This window comes from Sitophilus oryzae, unplaced genomic scaffold, assembly GCF_002938485.1.
Source record: "Sitophilus oryzae breed Bouriz unplaced genomic scaffold, Soryzae_2.0 scaffold_1179_pilon_pilon, whole genome shotgun sequence".
In the NCBI taxonomy this organism is placed as follows: domain Eukaryota; kingdom Metazoa; phylum Arthropoda; class Insecta; order Coleoptera; family Curculionidae; genus Sitophilus; species Sitophilus oryzae.
In genome coordinates, this window is record NW_022145814.1 from 1918063 (window position 1) to 1939647 (window position 21585).

The 21585-nt window shown below is 33.8% G+C and overlaps 1 protein-coding gene across 1 annotated transcript; it reads left to right on the forward strand.

Annotated features, from left to right (window-relative positions):
• The first annotated feature begins 8236 nt into the window (after nt 1-8236).
• Nucleotides 8237-21016, forward strand: LOC115891267 (gamma-interferon-inducible lysosomal thiol reductase-like). Its single transcript, XM_030911711.1, has 4 exons — nt 8237-8408; nt 17240-17371; nt 17440-17622; nt 20659-21016. Exons 1-4 carry the CDS (start codon nt 8349-8351, stop codon nt 20902-20904), a joined length of 621 nt encoding a protein of 206 aa, XP_030767571.1. The 5' UTR covers nt 8237-8348; the 3' UTR covers nt 20905-21016.
• Nucleotides 21017-21585: the final 569 nt, after the last annotated feature.

Here is a 21585-nt window from a genome sequence, read left to right on the forward strand (position 1 = left end):
ACTATTTTTTCTTGAAAACGCCATTTAGGAGTGCCTAAGAGCTAATATAAATGAAAGACCCTCTCAAAGCTTAAGAATATCCTACTTAAATGTCTTAACGATAAAGAGCGGCTTTAATTTAGTGTCAAAAAATAGTGTATCTAATTTTAGTGGGAGATTCCGCAAATAAAAATAAAACAAAAACTTTCTATGAACAATTAATCAAAAAGTTCCTAAAGTTCTTCCCGAAGAAATTACAGCCCTCGCAGGGGCGGATACAGGAATTTATTTTAGGGGGGGCCCAAAATAAAAAGTAATGTAGAATATGCCTTTTAGGGCGTCATTTTTAACAAAAAAGCCTAATATTTAACATAATTTACAGATTTTAGGGGGGGGGGTCGGGCCCCATGGGCCCCCCCTCTGTATCCGCCACTGAGCCCTCGAAAGGTTAAATAAAAATAATATATTTTCTTTACTTTTAAGAACATTTGTAAACCGTTTTTCCTGAAATTTGGTACTCTTACACACATTTTAATGCCGAAGCGAATGGCGGTCATGTAAAATTCCGTAACACCCTTAAAATGGTACTTTCCACTAAGGTAGATGGTACTACTGGTGGTACTTCTTTAACCCTTATAGATACAGTAATTTCAACAAATAACATAAAAAGCTAGAACTTTTTTACGTAAAATAGATGCTCTTCGTTTAGTTCTCAACGGTGAACGGTTTTCAGGATATTATTTGCTTTTAATGTTACGATGCATCGATTTTAGTATTAGTGAAATAATAAAATGTAAAGAAATTTTAATATTAAGAATTATCTTTATAAGAATCTCCTAATTTCGCTAATACTAAAATCGATGCATGGGAAACTTTAAACTCAAATATCTTGAAAACCGTTCACCGTTTAGAAATAAATGAACAGCACTTTTTTTACATAAAAAGTCCTAGCTAGTTGTCATCTGTTGAAATTACTGTTTTTATATAAGGATTAAAGAAGTACACCAGTGATACTCTGTACCCTAATGAGCACAACCTTGGGTTATACCTTTCTAATGGGCATTACCTTTCTTTGTTCTTTAGTACCCTTTCAGGGCTGTTACGGAATTGTACACTATCGCCATTCGATTTGGCATTAAAATATATGTAAGAGTATCAAATTTCAAGAAAAACAGTTTATAAAAAATGTTCCTAAAAATAAAAACATTATACCGTATGACCGAAAAAAACGGCATCCATATGGCTGGGAAGTGAAGATCGATGACATTTCCCATATAAATTTACATATAATGTAAGAGAGGAGCGCCAATTTTGTAAGGTTCTCTTCCTTTTTGAGAACGCTTACGGACGCTGAGTTGCCTTGGTTCGGTACTCGGGCGCCACCCTCAAAGTTTAAAGCGTTTGAGAGACCACTAGTGCCAGTACGGGTAGCTTTTATACAGTGGAGATACCAGGGAGTGATGAGATGAAAAGAAAATAAAACACACAATTAACTATAACACAACACTAGGTTTTTATTTACCAAATTAATTATATACAAAGAGTAGGTAAAGAAAAGTTTACGTTCTCGAATTGCAATAATAAAACAAAATAACATGAATGCTAGAAACTCGTAAACCAAAATTTACAATAACAACCGTGTACCTCTAGAGTTCTGATCGATTATTCCCAATACGTAACTCTCTGACTGACTCTCTCGCTCGAGCACAAGACGCGTTCCCGGAGTGACGTTCCGTTATACACAGAGACGCGATTCCCGGATCGATGGCGATGCTAACAGCATCCCACTGGACACAACAACGCGAGTCCCGGATCGGCGTCGAATAAGTTAGCGACATCCCTTTGGACACAGAAACGTAGGCACCGGAGCAACACACTACAGAGACGCGACTCTCTAAGCGTCGCGTTGACGGCGTTGTTACCTTCAATGGAAACACCGATCGACAAAAAATCTTCAGTCTCCATATCGCTCTAGATTTCACTAGTCTTTAACTCAGAGGTACTGAGACTTTTACTGCCTCTAGAGGTACTTATGCTCGACGGTTGTTACTTTCTTTTTACCTCCTCTCACACTGTTTCAATAGCTTTCTCGCTTTTACCAGCTTTATCCGGTTTTCCTGGTATTTTTGACGGTTTTAGCTTCAAGTCCCTGCTCGGGCGCCAATTTTGTAAGGTTCTCTTCCTTTTTGAGAACGCTTACGGACGCCGAGTTGCCTTGGTTCGGTACTCGGGCGCCACCCTCAAAGTTTAAAGTGTTTGAAAGACCACTAGTGCCAGTACGGGTAGCTTTTATTCTTGTATAATATTAATTAACTCACTATACAGGGTCTCCCAGGAATAAGTGCAGAAATTTTTATAAACTTCATTACAATAAAATGAAAATTACCGAATTAACGAATGAACATTAATTAGTATTTTATGCCTATTTTAACTTTGGTGTAGTAACAGAGTAAGTAAACCGACGAGTAGCGACAGTCCCGTTTTCAATTTTCTTTGCGGCTGCGCGAAATAAGTACGTTATCTGTCATATGAAGAAGCGAAGTTGCCACTGTTGCCATTTATCAAATATCTCTATATACTTTATTTCAAGTATACCTCAGGCAGCGAATTGTTTTTTTAATTATTTATTACCTGTAAGATAGTTTATACATTCAAATTTAGAAATAAGGATAAGACAAAACAAAAAAAATATGTATAAAACTTTATAATTAATTCTACTTCAAATTATGAGCAGTGTATACCATATTTTTAGGACCACTTCATAAGTTGAGCAGTTAAATACGTAGTCTATCTGTCAAACACGTCAAAAGAGAGAGAGAGAAAGTTTGGTCCCACCACATCAAAAGAGCCGACGGTTTCTGTCGCTACTCGGCGATCTACTTACTCTGGTAGTAATGCCAAGTAATTTGTTTATTGCGATACACACGATTAATATTACACAATGATTTTACATTAGCTCAAGGCAAATTTTAATCATTGTTTGTTTTTATTATTTGAAGTTTTACTTAATCAAGTCCTGTCCAAAGGGTCCACTTTTGGCCCCGCCAAAACAACGAAGTGAGACTGTTTTTATCCTACAGAAATACGTGTAGTAGCATCTCCCCTGTCTTATTCCTCCATGCTGGCACCCAAAATGGCGGCATGCGCAAGGACATGCGCGTAGCGCCCCCGCCGAAGCAAGTCGACCAATCGGCCTGCCGGTTGATTTATATGCCGTGATCTGCCGTGATATAATCATATATTATGTAGGTTATTATGTTATTATCACGTTTGTAGGATTATATCCTCAAAATTGTCCATTACCATCAAAATTGAATTATTTTGATTTTGGACATCTGTATTTTATTAATTCAAACAAAAACTGAATTAAAAAAAACGATGAAGTGATAATTTTTAAATTATCCTTAATCTATGAAGTATTTCTAATAATAAATTGTAAAACACTTTACTATTTAGAAAAAATATGTATATATAAGCGGATAGTAAATATTGATTGGCTTCTTTTGATAGACTTTGTCTTATTTATTATAACGTTTTAGGTTAACGTTTTGGGGTGCAAGGGGTATTGAAGCGATATATATAGCATAGCTTACCCAAAAGTCAACCTCACCTTCACGTAGTGCACCCTGTTTACACAAACGAGGCTCTGACGTCCAAGTATAGGCGGTATAACCTTATACAACCCTCAGACCTACCATCTTCTGGGGAAAAGGAGTAGTAAAATACACCTAGCCGGCCGAGAACGTAGCACAAGGGAACTATCGTCGCGGTCCTCACTGTGCCATAACCATCCCGTGCTACAGTTGCAGCCAAAACTGTGCGGCAGCGTAACCGCCACAGTTAAACCTTTTCACGCAGCTTACACACAACAATGATGGAACATTCGAGTGGGTCAAAATTATCGTCCGGAGGTAAAATACCCTCTCAATCGGATCTCCGGGAGGGGGTGCCTACTCGAGCGTATCATCGGAGAAACAAAAAACATCAATGTTTCACGTTTGCGGCGTGGAACGTCCGCACTCTACTGGACAAGATAAATTCAAATCGACCAGAGAGAAGAACAGCACTGGTCTCACAGGAACTCCACCGATTAAATATAGACGTTGCCGCTCTAAGTGAAACACGCTTTGCGGATGAAGGTAGTCTCATTGAGGAGCATTACACCTTCTTTTGGAAAGGTCACCCCGCAACACATAGGAGAATTCATGGCGTAGGCATTGCGATCAAAAACGAAATCGCCACCAAATTAACAGAAGTACCTACCTAGATGTCTCCGAACGTCTTGTGACCCTAAGGTACCCCATATCAGACAAAACTTACCTCAACATCATTAGTGCCTACGCTCCCACCCTTGACGCTAAAATTGAAGATAAGGATAAATTTTACCAAGCTTTACAAAATGCCCTCCAACGAATACCAAAACACGAACGAATCATCTTGCTAGGCGACTTTAATGCCCGTGTTGGCAAACAACAGGATATATGGCCTGACGTATTGGGAAAACATGGAATAGGAAACGTAAATAGCAATGGTGAACGCTTATTAACAACATGCGCAGAGTATAATCTTTGCATCACCAATACGTGGTTCATGTTGAAGGACAAGATAAAAGGTACCTGGAAACATCCTAGATCACGCCACTGGCATCAATTGGACCACATAATCGTTCGAAGGACGCATCTAAAAGATGTTAGGCTCGGCGCCTCTCCTATTCAACATATTCATGGCAGCGCTCTCAATTATAGTGGACAGCAAACTGCAGGAGAGAGGTTTGGGCATTAGATACAGATATGACGGCGGTCTGTTCAACATAAAAAGACTCAGGGCAAAAACACGTACAAAATTTATCACAGAACTCGAACTCCAATATGCTGACGACTGCACACTAGTTGCAAACACGGTACAACAATTGCAAGAAATGTTGAACATATATACCTGGGCATACGAGGCTTTGGGCCTTAAGCTAAACATCGACAAAACTAAAATCATGTGCACACCCTCGGAAGATCACAACAATGCTATAAAAATCGGAGAAGAACTATTGGAATATGTGCCAGAATTCAATTACCTTGGCAGTTTGATTTCGAAAAAGGCCAATATTGACTCTGAAATTCATCACAGGATTAGTAGCGCCTCAAGAGCATTCTGGAAATTAAAAAACAGGGTTTTCTACAGTCATGACTTGAGTACAAAAACAAAACTTGCAGTGTACTGAGCAATTATAATCCCCACCATGTTATATGGGAGTGAAACCTGGGTGCCGTACCGCCGACACATGAACGCATTAAACAAGTTGCAACAGAGACACCTTAGACAACTCTTAAGAATCCGATGGTTTCATCATGTCTCAAACGTATCGGGCCTTGAAAAAGCTAACTGCGAGAGTATTGGAGTCATGGTCACAAAATCCCGCTTAAGATGGGCTGGTCACGTATGCAGAATGCAAGAAAACCGCATACCAAAATCTCTGCTTTACGGTGAGCTTGTAGACGGTAAGAGGAGGCCAGGTGGACAACTGAAAAGGTACAAGGACATTTTCCACGAAAACTTAAAGGGGATTAACATGCAGAATGAGTGGGAAAAAGCTGCTCACAATAGAACTCAATGGAGAAGAGTTGTAAACTCAGTTAACAGAGACAACCAAAAAGTAAAGAAGCAACAAAGCAATGAGATTTTTGAATGTCCGGAGTGCGGTAGGCAGATAACATCACGTATCGGGCTTTTCAGTCACAGAAAAGCTCATGAAAGAAAACGCCTTGCGTGACCATCTTCTCTATGTGTGTGTGGAATACGCCTCAGCGAGTAACGGCTGTATGTATGTACGTTTTAGATAATTTTAAAATATAATTTTATATATAAAGTAAAGCCAAAACAAAACAAACAAAAAGTGTTTTATGCCAAAAACTTCCGCATTCAGAATACAGTAGATTTAATATGTACGTATTTCAAAAATTGTATAATGTCTTGAGTAATTTATTTCTAAAGTAATTTATTTCTCAATATAATAATTATGATACACTGTAATTAGAATGTAACTAAACAATTATTAGGAACTCAGTGGTTCTGTAAATATCTTGTTAATGAAGTAAACCAATTTTTGCACACAAATACACTTTCAGGGAAACAATGTGTTTCATCTTCTAATACTGGGTGCGTCTCAACAGTGGCTCATCCCTATAACTTTTTTATTTTTTCAGATAACAAAACGAAATTTGGTATATTAGTATATGACTTAGGATTGATTGATTGACGTATTCAATTGTTTTTGGTCACTTCCTATTTCACCGGAAATAACTACAACTTTTGATTTTTAAATGATACCCTCGGTATTTTTTCACTTTATTCGATATAATATGACACTCTCAATAGAATGACATGTCATATGTCACCTTTTGACATTTTTGCATGTTGTTTATTTGACATTGTAACATGCGGTTCATAACGACTCTTTGACTAGATATACCAAGTGTGTGGTACCAAATTATTCGTAGAAAAATGCTTCTGCCAAATATGCTAATGAGCCACCCTAGTTCCATTTGAAAAAATTGAGATTAAAATGAGAGAATGAATGATTAACAATACGATTTGGACATCTTTTAACCGGCCAGGAGAAGACACGAAAAACATTATACGGTCAAATTTATTTCTCCAAGGCTCCTTGATTGAAAATTAGTATTTTTTACACAGCCTTGGACTCTAGACTGAAATTTAAAATACGATTTGTTTTTAAGCGAAAATTTCAAAAGTTGACATATGATATGTCATTCTATTCAGAGTGTCATTTTCTATCGAATAAAGTAAATATAACCGAGGGTGGCATTTAAAAATCAAAAGTGGTAGTCATTTCCGGTGAAACAGGGACTGACCAAAAACAATTGAATAGGTCAATCAATCCTAATTTATGCCATATACTAAAATACCAAATATCGTTTTTTTATCTGCAAAAATAAAAAAGTTATAGGGGTGAGCTACTTTTGAGACGCACCCGGTATAGAGGTCTGAAAATACACTGTACCAAAAAAAATACAAATGTTTCAATAATTACATACATACATTTACAATACCTCGTTACGTACATATTTCTGAAAAAAAATCCCGTTTTCTTATTAGCCATAACAGATGCGCCTTTTTTTGTCTAAAAATACAAATTACGTGCCATAATCGCAGAAATTATTAACTGTAAATATAGTATCACCTCTCATTACAAATTCATGGACATGACTGATTATTGCTTTTATCAACTCGTTAAATTAAAACCAACAATGTTTCTTGTCAAATGTTTCTACTTTAGTTTCCAAACAGAATATAGAATCAATGGGAAGGGGGTGTTAATCACTGCGACCTTAAAGATCTATTGTGTCCCCTTTCCTTTAGTTATAACGCATCATACAGGCTATAACCCTTCATACACGAGGATTTTCCTGTTGTAGGAGGGACATGTTCTTCCTCCGAGAGTATGCACGCTTTCACGGTTGGGGTTTGGCCCTACGCCTCCTTTACAGTCTAGAAGCTTGTCTCCGGCTGAGGTATCCGTGAGAGATGGAGGCTGGAGGATCTATCTCCATTTTCTCCACCTCTTTAACTTGGACTCTCTTTAGACATGATACCAGTGTTGTCCCGAATCTGTAATAGAGGATATATCCCTCTTTATCTATCGCCTCTTTGGATTTGAGATAAATTTTCCTACTGTGAGATCTGACCATGACCCTCCTCCCTCGAGTTGATGACTCGCCAATCGATTTCCTTGCATTGGAGTTCTGAGCCTGGATCGGGCTCAGCAGGTAGGTGGTGTCTTTCCCCTTGCTCCTCGACAGAAAGACCGTTATGGTTGTCTCTTTTGGGATGGTTTCTCCCTTCATTGCAACCAATCCCGGCCCTTGCCAATTCTTAAGTAGTTTCCACGTAACATTTTTGGTTACGTAGAAAGTTTTTCCACATTGGACAAAAATAAAATATACTCTTTTCTTAACTAACTACTATAATATAGTATTAAAATTATCGATCTATTGTAAACAACATGACATTCAAAAAGTTAATTTATCATTTTATTATCTAATTTATAATAAAAGAATAACCCCACTACTAATACATATATTCTATAAGTATTATTTGGATTAGATAAATCTAATTTTTCCTAGGAAGTTTTGATTACAATCGTCTTTCTTTAAGTCAAAATCATTGTTTGATATTATCGTATCAGGTGATTAAGGAAATTTAAATCTGACACAGCACTTGATAATTAAATATAATATCATTGAAATCCAAACAAGATTGTCCAGATTAACTTTTTGGTTTGATCGGATTCATATAAAAGCTGATTTATTGTAATTCTCATCTGTACTATAGTTAAATAAATTATTCTGGTAAAAATGTTCAAATTAGTCGCTACGATATTTATGTGCCTGTATGTTTCTTCATCAGGGGCTGTTGTAAGTATCTTGGTACATTTATAATAATATCGTCTAAATTTATTTTGCCACTAAAAACATAATTAAAAAAAATGGTTAATACCAAATATGTTAACATTGCTTTTGGATTATAACAACTAGTATTTTATAAAAAAATAGGGTTGATATAAAGAGTTATTTACCCAAAGAGTTTCAGTAATAATTAGCACAGATTTGGAACCAAAAGGTTCATCTTTATTAATACGCCAAAAAATACTCAATTGCACTCAAAAAATGGGACACTTTGTTTATTTGAAACTTATACATCATGTGCATATACAAAGTGAGTCTTAAATAACTGCAAATTTTTTACGGGTAGTATATTTCGGCCCAAGAAACACGATTATGAGTTTTTTTCGCGAAAAATTTTATTTTTGCAAATTTTTTGAAAATATTTTCGGAATCGTTTTTAGTTTTTAGTTAAAAATCATAATTTCTTGATAATATGGCAACATAGGTAGTAGATTAAGTTTACAAAAAAGAAACCCCAGAAAAGATCCAGTGGTACTCAAAATTTAAGCAAAAAATCATTTTTTTTAATTTTCAAAGTAATTTTTTTTAAATAACTCGGTTATTTTGGACTTATTTGAAAAACGGTAAAGAAAAAATATGTTTTGTTATCTACCAGCCCTGAAAATATTTGCACTTATTTAAGACTCACCCTGTATAGGCCAGTCAAATATGATTTTATAGGGGTCACTTGGAAAAAAGTGTTGGAAAGCTAATTATTGATTTGATCGGTTCATTTGACGTGAAATAGAAGTTTCCTAGGCACGGTTATTCGACTGCTGCTCGATTCAGGAGGCCTAAAAGATGGTAAAACATTTTTGGACTTTTTTCAGATTTTCGCATAGCTCCCAAACGTTGCGTTCTCGCGAATATTTCAGTAAATTTTCTTACTTTAGTTTCTTACGTAAATTAAAGAGTATTAAATTATCTGTCGAATAAGCAATATAAGCACACATTCATTCTAATCGATTCTGTAGTATAACCTGGAACCTGGTATAACTAAAATGAAAAGTTGAAGAACGTCAATATTTACCCATTTTGATGAAAAATGCATTAAAGTGACATTCAGTCGTCTGTCACATGGATTACGTTATTCTAAATAAAAAAATACAACGAAGGTTTTAAAGCATCAAATTGTGGGTTTAACCAAAGGTTTAACATATAAATATTCCGAAGCTTGTCATAATGCTCTTCAGTGTCGAAGGAAGGTATCTTTCCATATCTCTTCTACCTTTGTATAAAATTACTTAAAAAGTGGTATTAATGATAGATATTAATTGCCAGATAGTTTCCATTTTCTGATGAAAACCTGCCCTTAAAGGATTTTTTGGCTTCGGTGAACTATCCTGACACACGATTTTTCTTAGAAAATGAAGTTTATGTTACCTTAAAATGAACTTCTTGGATTCTTTGACTAAAATCTGATGCGGAAAAACACGTTTTGCATAAAAAATATTCTTAAAAATGTTGTTATTTGATTTTTATAGCAAATTCCAGGGCAAATTCCTTAACCGATAATGAAAGAGTCGCGGACTTGTTTATATCCGTTTCTATGTTTACGCTGACAGTAGTGAAGGTTGAATTTTGACAAATATTGCGAATTGATACATGGTTGTCAGATCAGCTAGTAAATTATCCGGAATTTCATGCATCTTTTTTGTTTAGGGAAAAAAATGACGTCATAGGTTTTAATTTTTTTTAATACGAATTAGATTATTTTAGTTTATCAAATTGGCTAAATTACCGCGCCGCACTAGTTATATAGCTCTAGCAATGAAAACACGCTGGAAGCTGGAAGCCACCAAAGCAAAGAAAACACGCTTACAGCGTGTTTTTATTTTTTTGGTTTGTGTTTGGCTCGGGTTGAATTGGTTTGGTATTGGTCGGTTTGGTTTGGTTTTGTATTGGTTGGTTTTGTATTGGTTGGTTTTGTATTGGTTGGTTTTGTATTGGTTGGTTTTATATGGGCTGGTTTTGTATGGGTTGGTTAGGGTTTGGTTTGGTTGATTTGGTTGTTTTTTTTCTTTTTATTTGTTTGATTGATATTTTGGTTTAAACAAGAGCGAAACAAAAGCCACGCGTGTTTTGGTTGCTTTCGTTTCACTCTTCTGTTGTTTTTTTTTAGTTTTCCCATTCACCCATTATTAACGCATTTTTATTATTAAAAATGGCTATTTTTTCAAAATAAAAATAAAAAACAGAAACAGAAAATTCAGTGAAACTGGCAACACTGCTTTTCCTTTTTTCGCTGTCATGTTAAATCAAGCCAAAATCAAGCGTTAAAATTCTCCATAACGTCAAATATGTGTCAAAAACTACTTAAATTGAATAAAATTATTTTAAAATTCTGTGCATAATCTCCATTTATTTTTATTTAAAACTACTACAAAAAATGGTTACTTTTTGACAAAAAAAAGAAAAATGCAAAAATCGTGGGTCAGGATAGTTCACCGGACCCGGATTTTTTTCATTATTGTAGCTGAACTGGGAGATGACGAATATGTGCTTTGCCGTATTTGTTTGGTAAGTGATCTGGCGGAAGCGGCGAGAAGCCTCCATAAAATAATAAATACAAGAAGAAGTGTCAAGTCAATGTTAAATTATGGAAACAGCGTGGCTGCCTGGGTAACTAATTTTCAGATATGGCGGCTGGGACATTTGACATGATTTGACATGACATAGACACTTCATTGACATGACAATTTCAATTTTATGAATTTTATTTCCGTTTCCGGTTTTTAATGGCGGGCTGTTCAGGAGGTTTAAATGAGGGTTAATATACTTTTTACTTTTTCTAGTAGTAAATAATACAACAAAATTACTCAAAAATATTTATTTGGAATTTAGAACAATGTAAATATGCAAATCAACACAATTAAAGAGCTATAAACCCATAAACTACTGTATCAATATCAAAATATTTAAATAACATCAGAGATGCTGTGTTAAAGTGAAATAGTAAAGTAACAATGCACTGACTTACAGAAACTTGAAGATAAATAAATGTTTTCACAGCTTCACGGGCGTAAAACTAACTGGAAGCAAGAAAAAGACAACAGGAACCCACGCAAAACCTGGAATCAAAAAAAATATGTAAAAAAACATAAATATAGGTACATAAGACTGTTGTGAATTAAATCAAACAGGACTTGAATGAAAATAAAATGAATAAAAAATATGATACATATACATCTAATACCTCATTTGTATTTTAAAATAATCTACATACATAGCATTATTGCTATGAAAATACATAATAGGTACCTATGTGATATGTAATTACGCATTTCTGTTCATCTTGTAGATAATTAATGTAAGCTAATAATAGTTCAATAATCATAATTTACCTTGTGCAACTTGCTTTCAATTGCTCAAAATCACCGATCAGTCTTTAAAGTAGAGATACGGAAAAATCCTTGGTAAAGAATATCCCAAGATCCTTGGATCTAAAGCTAAAAAATATAAAAACAGTTAATATATTACCTATTTTTACATATAATATGGCTCATACCTACTACACGCTGAAACGTCGATTTCATCATTTTCTTCATGTAATTAATACCATATATACTTTATTAAAGTGTTAACAAGGAACTTTATATCAAAAAACATCTTTGTACTTATAAATTTCAGCCGAAATATCATAAACAAACTTCCAATAAAATCTAAAACGGCAAAAAAATAAAATGGCGCCCGACCTTGCCAGAGGCCTCGGTAGTTGACACATGGCTGACACACAGACAAAAGAAGAGGACGCCGACGTGCATAAAAATGTTCCGTAACTGAAATTGGCAGAAATCATATAGAAATATTCAGATTTTTGTCTAGGACAGTCTAGAAGGCCATGCTTTCCGCCTGGGTAAGACCGCGCCAGAACTGTTTCCAATTTTCCGGTTTACTGTCACCCCCCTGGAAGCCTCCACCAGGGGGGTGACAGTGAAATAGGAAAATTGGAAACAGTCATTAGTGTCATTCCTGTCATCTCCTGACGACAAGTATGGCCGCCTAGACAAGGACAGCAATGTTTCTCTCTAACTATTGTCTAACTTCACAGTTTAGAATTGACAGATTTCAGAGACAACTTCAGATTTGTTCTAGAACAAATTTCGACGCCATTTTAATTCTCTCCGTTTAGTTTTGTTTTGTAAATTCAATTTGATATTTCGGCAGAAATTTATAAATATAAAGGTAATAAAGCATATAAAATATATATTACATGAAAAATCCTGAAGAAAAAGACGTTTCTGCAGTACTAGGTATGTCCCATGTATATTAAAAATAGGTAGTAAAAAAACACTATTTCTGTATTTTTTAGATGCAAGAAAATTTTGTTATGTTTATCATCGGCGATTTTTTGAAAATGGAAACAATTTACAGCAAGGTAAGATCATTTTTAACTATAGCCAACATTAGTTATCTCCAGTATGTGCGATTTATTGTCAATAATGCAATAAATCTGACTGATACAATCCGTTTGTTATCCGACTAAAAGGGAATAACTCTTTGGGAATAATGGACGCTTTTTTTAAACAGTATATTTGTATTTTATACCTACTGATATTTTTATTTGTTAATTTTAGTTTGGTTTGGTTATAAAAAAATGGTTATAAAAAAATTTGTTTTTCTGTTTTCAGGTTTTTGTATAAGGCTCCCGTTTTCATGTTCCTGCCCCCGTTTTCTGTCCCTGATGGCTGTGAATACGTGTATTTATTTACAAATTACTGTAAGTCATGCTTATACCTTACTAATTTACGTTAAAATTGCATATAATTAAGTAATTGCTGTTGAAATCATTCAATTCTTTATTTTTTTATATATATATTTAGTCACGTTGTCTTATATTTCAAATAAATATGTTTGAATAAAATTTTGTTTTGTTTTATTTATGATAAGAAAGAGTACAAAATACATTTAAACTGAAAGAGGGCCCGCCATTGAATAACCGGAAACGGAAATAAATACGAAGCCATCATGTCAACCTGTCAATTGAAAAATTAGTTCTCCAGACGACAACGAAGGCTTTCGGTGGCGTATCGTATTTCCACGATTTAACACAGAGTTGACACTTCTTTCTAGTTAATTATTTTATGGCCTCCACTTGTGATAGATGCTACTTAGCACTATGTGGTTCAAAAACATTGGGGGTTGAAGTTTTTGCCACTATTATACGAGAGGACATACAACCCATAATATTCGCAAGAACGCAACGTTTCGGAACTATAGGTGAAAATCTGGTCAAAGAATTTTACCATCTTTTGGGCCTCCTCAGTCGAGCAGCGGTCGAGCAACCGTACAAGCCGAGGAAATTTTCTTTCGCGTCAGATGAACCAATGAAATCAACAATTAGCTTTCAAAAAAAAATTTCGGAGTGTCCCGTCTAAGTTGATTTGCCCAGGGACGCGCCGTCCATATGGGCAAGGTCGTGCGGCGCACGACGGCGCCAAAGCCCTAAAGGCGCCTGCGGTCACTGACTTTAAAAAATAATAAAACCATTTTTTAGAACTTATCAACAAATTAACATAAAATTTAAGTAATACTTTTATCTATGAACACCAGTGGTGAAAATATATTATCCACCAATGTCGAGCTGGTCATTGGAAATATTGGAGAAAGGCGCCTACCCTTATTTTGCACGACGGAGCCGAAAATACTTGGCGCGTCCGGATTTGCCTAATATACAGGGTCCGACAATAGTGCGTCGAACATCTGTAGCTCCCAGAATAAAAAACATGGTAATTTTGTTTAAGTGCAAACCTAAAGTATGTACTAGGATGTATGTATAGGGAACTATGTATGTAAAGGGAACACCCTGTATATTATTGCATTTTTGGCTTCCTTTCAGATCACTTTACATAATCCTAAAATATGAGTAAATAATATATTTCGATAGTTTCAGAGATATTAATAAATAAATAAAAAATATACATGGTGGCGCACCTCATTCACCTCGGTTGATTATACGAAAACGGCAAGATGTAGAAACAAAATATTTTATGGGTATATGTAGGAAGTCAATGTGCATAATTTAAAATTATTTTGAAATGTACAGAGTCTGTCAGAACTAAGATCCACACCAAAGTTATATTTTTTCTTATGGAACACACCCGGTATTATATTTCATATTTGGATCCTTGGACACAAAATAAGGCATTTATTATAAGGGTTAAATATGTAAATTAAACATATTTAACCCGTATAACAAATTACTTTTTTGACAGCATCTCCAAAACTTTCTGATTCTGAGGTTCAAAATTCTACGCCAAACTTTCTTAATTATAAAATAATTTTTCATCGTCTTTTAAATGGAACACCCTGTATATTATTTTTTATTAGATGAAGAATTAAAAAATGAACATTTTTTGTATTTAGAGTATTTAAACGACAAAATTGTTAACGGTTTCGGAGATATTCGCAATTTTATATTTCATATGGCATTTTCCACAGTAAATTTTTATCAAAGCCACCCAAAGATTTTTCTCTCGTATTTTACCGTTGAAAGAGCCATATGAAATAATAATGCGTGTATCTGCGAAACCATTGAAATTTTTGAAATACTTTAAATACAAAAAATGTTCATTTTTTAACTCTCCATCTAATGAAAAATAATAGACAGGGTGGCGCCTCTCATACGCCGCGGAAGCTCCAAGGAGAACGGTAGTTTATATCGAAATTTGTATTTTGGCAGCATATATGTAGCTTAACTGAAAGCGGTGAGAGTTTTATTAAAGAAGCATATACCTAAAATCTAAGGATTTTGACATAAGTATTTCACATTTTGTGAAAATCAAGAGTAAATTTTAAATTTCATTAAAAGCTGCCTAAATTTTAGTTGACCTTGTATAGCCTGATATTTAATTACAGTAACCATTGTATGTTAAACCAAATTGAAATTTGACCCGAAAAGTTATACAGGGTGAGACAAAATATGGAACATTAGTCACTTTTGAAAGCAAGTTACTCCTTTATTTTAACTGGAACACCCAGTTTATTATTCCGGTGTTCAATGGGGAATTTATGTAATCTTCAAAATATTATTAAGATCGCCTACCCCTCAGACAAAGATTTTCCTAGATATTTTAATTTTTATGATTTTGCGTCAATAGATCGTTATTATTTGAAAAAATCTAGGGTGGCTGTGATATACCTTTTGTTAATTTAACAAAAATTAAAGATTGTAGAGTAAAATACTCAACGGTAATATAAAGATACACATTTAAAACATATTTTAATTATTACACAATTAAATCTAGATATAAACCTATAATTATGTGACAAAAATTAGCTAGATAAAATCAAATGCTCAAAATGCTTCCTTTCCTGTTAACTGCATAAAATAATTGTCTTTTCAAAAGGATTTTTTTATTTTAAAAATCATATGTGGTGTTCTACCTCGAAAAACAGCTACAATAGTTGGTCGAGTTTCTTCGTCCCTATTAAAAAAACCGGGATAGATAAAATCAAGAGCATTTAAGTATTCTATTAATTGTTGAATGCACATTGCATTTACCAACTAATAGAATCATAAATATCAATTCTTTCTGATGTAGGATAAGTTTGCATTTTCGGCAAATTTCTGAGAATTTTTTTGTTTTAACTGACACAAAACGATAACTAGTTGTTAAAGTTGTACTAATTAGACAGCTATGTTGAAGTAACGTCAGACATGTCACAGCACCCCCCTAGATATGTTATTAAATAATAAAGATCTACCCAGATAAAATCATGTAAATAAAAATATCTAGGAAAATTTTTGTTTGAGGGGTAGCCAAACTAATAGTATTTTGAAGAGACATGAATTCTCCATTGAATATCGAATTAAAATAAAAGAGTAGGTAACATGCTTTTAAAGGTGACCAATGTTCAATATTAATTTTATTACATACTAGTCTCACCCTGTATAACTTTTTGGATCAAGTTTTAATTTTATTTAAAGTACAATAGTTAATTTAACTACATATGAGGCTATACCGGGTATATTCCAATTTAGTTATTTTTATTGTAATTTAAAAATTGTTCTTTATTTCTAGAAAATGTTAAATATGTCAAAAACCTTACATTTTAGTCATATACTTCTCTTATAAAACTCACCGTTATTTTTCTCCGAGAGTCCGAAAATCAATTAATATATAGGGTTTCCATTATATTGTTCCATTACAACAAACACAACTTTGATATGTAACTTTTTTGGAGACACCCTGTAGAACTGCCTATATTTTTAAAAAGTGCTCTGAATTAACTTACATATGCTCACAAAATTTCATTTCAATACAAACTGTCGTTCACCTTGGAGCCTCAGCGGCGCATGAGAGGCACCACCCTGTACAGGGCGTTACATTTAAAAAAAATAGAGAAAAATTATTTTATATTTTAGAAAGTTTGCCGTAGAATTTGCAACACCCTGTATGATTTAAGATTACGATATTTATAGCAAGGTAAGTAAAGACTATTTAAAGCAAACACCTAGTATAGTTTTGACAGTTCTTAAGGAAGGCTGAAAATATATATTTTTTATTTATTTATTAATATCTCTGAAACTGTCGAAATATTCACTCATATCATGGGATTATGTAAATTGATCTGAAAGGAAACCAAAAATGCAATAATATACAGGGTGTTCCATTTAAAAAAAGTCACCCTATAGAAGCTAATTTTTTTTCCTGAAATACATCCTCATACATACTTTAGGTTTGCACTTGAACAAAATTCTCAAGTTTTTTTATTCTAGGAGCTACAGATGCCCGACGCACTGTTGCCCTGTAGAATATTAATTTTAAAATAAAGGTACCTACATTATATTTTAACAGGAAAAAGTAAATTTTACTCTGATCTACGAAACAAGATGTCCTTATTCTGTAGAATTTATTTTTGACCAACTCTATCCAGGATATCAGAAAATTGGAGAATATCTCAACGTAACCTTGCTACCATACGCCAGGGTAAGTTACAGTACATTTTGACTTTTTATAGAATTATTTTACACACAGAAAATATATTTTTATTGAAGGAAAATGAAGCGGATGGCGGTATTACTTGTCAGCATGGCGACAACGAATGCTACATTAGCAGAGCTCAAGTTTGTTCTTTAAAAGATTCTGCTATAACTCAAGAACTTCAAGTAGAATTTCTACATTGCTCTGAACAAGGAGTATATGATAGCCGAAATGTGACTGATGCAGATATTCAACAGGTTAGATTCTTTGATTCTTGTAAATAATTTTAGATCAAACCTAATTAAACTATGCAGGGTATTTCTTAAATAATTGCAAAGTTTCAAACTTTTAAGACGTATATAAGAGTGATTCACGGCGATGCGATGGCACGTTAAACGTTTATGGAGAACTGGTGATAGATTTTTTTTGAAAATTTGGATTTTTTCATAAAGGCACCTGCTTCCATCTATCTAAAATATTTTCAGCGTCACAATGTTGCCGCATCATTTGAAAAGTGGTACCATCTTTCTTATTTTAAATGAAAGACCTGGTATATTATTACATTTTCGGAAACTAACTTTCGTTTAACGTATCTCATAATTTTTCTATTATACCCTATACCTAAAATCTAACATTTTGGAGATAATAAATAAAACATATGTAAAATATACAAAAACATGATCTTGAATAAGCATTAGTAAAATCATGAGCCTAACCAATTGAACATTTTAAAAGGTGAAATTTGGATTATAAGTTAAGGAAAGTATACAGGTTGTTAACTGGACAATTACTTATAGGGGAACAGAATGGCAACACTGCCTATTGAGAACGTATGCACTTATAGGGTTTTCTGCCGACTCGTCCCGTCGCGTCGTCTATCGACGAGCGGGCCGAGGTTACCATGTTTCAACCATAAAGCTCTTTCCGTGAGTAATAAACAAATTAACAACATGTAGATATATTCGAGGGGGAGCCAAAAATTTATTTATTTCCGTTTTTGATAAGATTGCTCAAATCTTTGATATTTTAAATTCAACCCTACGTATATTATTTAAAGAATCAAAAGACCAATAGAATAGCTTTTCAACTATATATCATGGTCCTATACCTAAACCTTCCGGTTTCTTAAGTAGAGCTCTTTAAAAATTAATAATTCTATTATTACATAAATATAATAAAATTTTAGAAAGATACTTGAAAGAAACTGATACTTACCTATAAAGTTTGAATATATTTGCATGTCTTGGTAACGATTTTTTTTAAACGGAACAACTGTAATATTGGTTATGGTTTAAATGACTTTACTGAAGAAACCAGAAGGTTTAGGTATAGGGACATGATATATTAAGGGCTGGCAAAGGTTTGTCTTGGGTCGAGATTTCCGTATGTAGGAAGAGTACAATGCGTTTATAACGTACTGAACAAAGATAGAACAGTAAACACGTTGCCAAACGCATGAAATATACCGAGAAACTGTACACATTGCTAAGAGACGTGAAAGGGGATATAGCAGATTTGTCGCAGTTGACCGGTCGACCCAATCAGTACCTCTGTCAGTACTTAAGTTCTAGAGAAAGGTGTTCATCATGCGTGCAGCTTCACGATTTAATTACGTCTCGTGCTATTTTATTTGTTTATTTATTAACGAGTTGTTGTAATTTTCCCTATAGCTTAAAAAAATTTAAGTGCAATTGCATTTTTGGTAAAAATAAGTGGAATTGAGTTAATGTTCGACAGAGATTGCGCTATTAGAACTGTGAATTCAAAAATCAATATTTCGAAATCTATTAGAAATAATTGATTGTAGTTTTTTTCAAAATCTTTCTTAATATTTCTGCTATATTTTCTTCGCAGACAGTATGTGAAAATCTTTATAAATAAAAATGCACTAAAAGTAAATGGATGGGTTATTTAAAATTTTTGAATGGGAGAAGAGCAACTTTGTCAAATTTTTCTTATTTAAACATATTGTAAAAGATCCGATCTTTAAAATAAAATAAAAAGTTTCTAAAGTGGTTCTTAAGTTATGGCATGTTATGTGTTAAAAAGTTGAGTTTTTAAATTATCGCGATTACTGAACGTTTTTTCGTTATAAAAAAATACAACTACGATACCATAACGATATCCTTATAATACTATTTCAGATGCTCAGAAACATATCTAATGATTTTATCTAGTTATCTTTACGAAAAAAAAAGTATTTTAAAAATAAGCGGTTTGTGATCGTTTCTTACTTTGTTATCGATTTTACTTTACTTGATAGGGAAAGGTATACCGACAACGCCGCAACAGCACACCGTCGCATTTCTCTCATTCCGACTTAATAAGATGTAAGTACCGACCCAAAAGTAACAGTTGCCAGCACGGTATACTTTATGGGTATACTTACTGTCATTACTCTCTGACGAGTATTTGACATGCATCAGAAGATGGTTTACGCAAGGCGTTTTCTTTCATAAGCCCCACTTCTGTGACACAAAAAGCCCGATGCGTGATATTATCTCTCTTCCGCACTCCGGACATTCAAAAATCGCATTACTTTGTTGCCTCTTTATTTTTTGGTTGTTGTTGTTAACTGAGTTTACAATTCTCCTCCAATGCGTTCTATTGTGCGCTGTTTCCTCCCACTGATGCTGCAAAAATTCCAAATTTTCAAGAATTTTTTTTTGCGAAAAAAACTCATATTGGTATTTCTGGGGTCGAAATATATTACCCCTAAAATATTTGCACTTATTTAAGACTCACCCTGTATATTTTTTTAATAATTGGCTTTTATGGATAATGGATGGATATTTAAAAATGAACATTTTTTGTATTTAATATGCCCCTTTATAAACCATGCAACATCTGTATAAAACTTTTTTTTCATATTTTCGACAACGACGACGATATTGGACTTCCTCGCACTAATAAGCCACCCTGTACTTCACCTGTACTTCTCTAACGAGACTCGTCATCTTAATTTTTTTCGTAGAATTCGAAAATCAATTAATATTTAGAATGTTCCATTACAAAAAACAAAGTACTTTGATATGTAACATTTTTTAGGACACACTTATACACTATAGAATTCCATATATTTTTATAAAATGCTTTCAATTAACCTACATTTTTTTTCTAATTATCCTTTAGCTATTAAAATTTTATTTCAATACAAACTAACGTTCTCCTTGGACATTCTTCAACATCAGATACTTTTATATTGTCTGCTTTTGTTGCTTTACCTGACCTATTTCATATATGTTACCTTTAATTGTAATTAAATATTTAATATTTTTTTATATATTTTACAGTGTTTAACTTCGGTACTACCCAACATCTCATGGGATACTGTCAAGACTTGCATAGAAGGTGAAGAATCTACAAATCTGTTGAAAGATATTTACGATATTGCAGTAGCTTACGGTAGGACTTATGTGCCATACCTCATCTTTAATGAACAGCATGACCAAGACCTTGAAAACAAAGCACGTGGTGACTTCGTCGCAGCTGTATGCAGTCTGCTGACTAGCCCACCAGCAGTATGCCAATCTAACTGAAAAGCAATTATATACTATAAAGTAACAATGTACTTTAACATTATTACAACACCGTTATTATAAAGTAACAATGTACGTTAAGAAAAATAAAATTTCAAAAAAACTATAAAAACTACTCCTTTAAAACGTATACCTACCGCCTATACATGTCGCGTGTCAAAGTCACATATTTTATCTTTGAACAGTCATGAGAGTCATATAATCATTTCGAACGTATGACTTATTAAGCTTGATTTTCATGCATCCGTTATACGTTGATACGATGGTCCGACGGTGCTCTGATTGGTTATAGCATTTTCGCGCCACTTTTCATCCGCAAATATTTTACTTCTTGTCTATGCTTCAGCCCGTCAACGGACCCGTTCATACGATAACGGACATTTTGACACTTTTTTGAGAAATTTAATCTAACCTTAATAAAAATATAAGTAAAATAGCAAAATTGTTACAGAAACGAAAATATAAAATGACACCAACGTACATCCGATGAACGGAGGCATGAAAATGCAATAAATTTAAAAACTGCGTTATTTTCTAACCAATCAAAGTCTTTAAATTCTGCCAATAAAATTAATATCGTATCAACGTATCGTCGGACAACGGATGCATGAAAATCAAGCTTTAATCATAAATTGGTATAATTGGTATTTAATTTTCTATAAACAATAACAATAAATCAAG

What these genes read in the sequence shown, in the direction of transcription:
- LOC115891267 (XM_030911711.1), top strand. Translation starts at nt 8,349, where the DNA reads ATGTTCAAATTAGTCGCTACGATATTTATGTGCCTGTATGTTTCTTCA. An exon ending in CCTTGCTACCATACGCCAGG is followed by an intron (nt 17,372 to 17,439) that starts GTAAGTTACAGT and finishes TTTTTATTGAAG; the next exon opens with GAAAATGAAGCGGATGGCGG. An exon ending in CTGATGCAGATATTCAACAG is followed by an intron (nt 17,623 to 20,658) that starts GTTAGATTCTTT and finishes TATATTTTACAG; the next exon opens with TGTTTAACTTCGGTACTACC.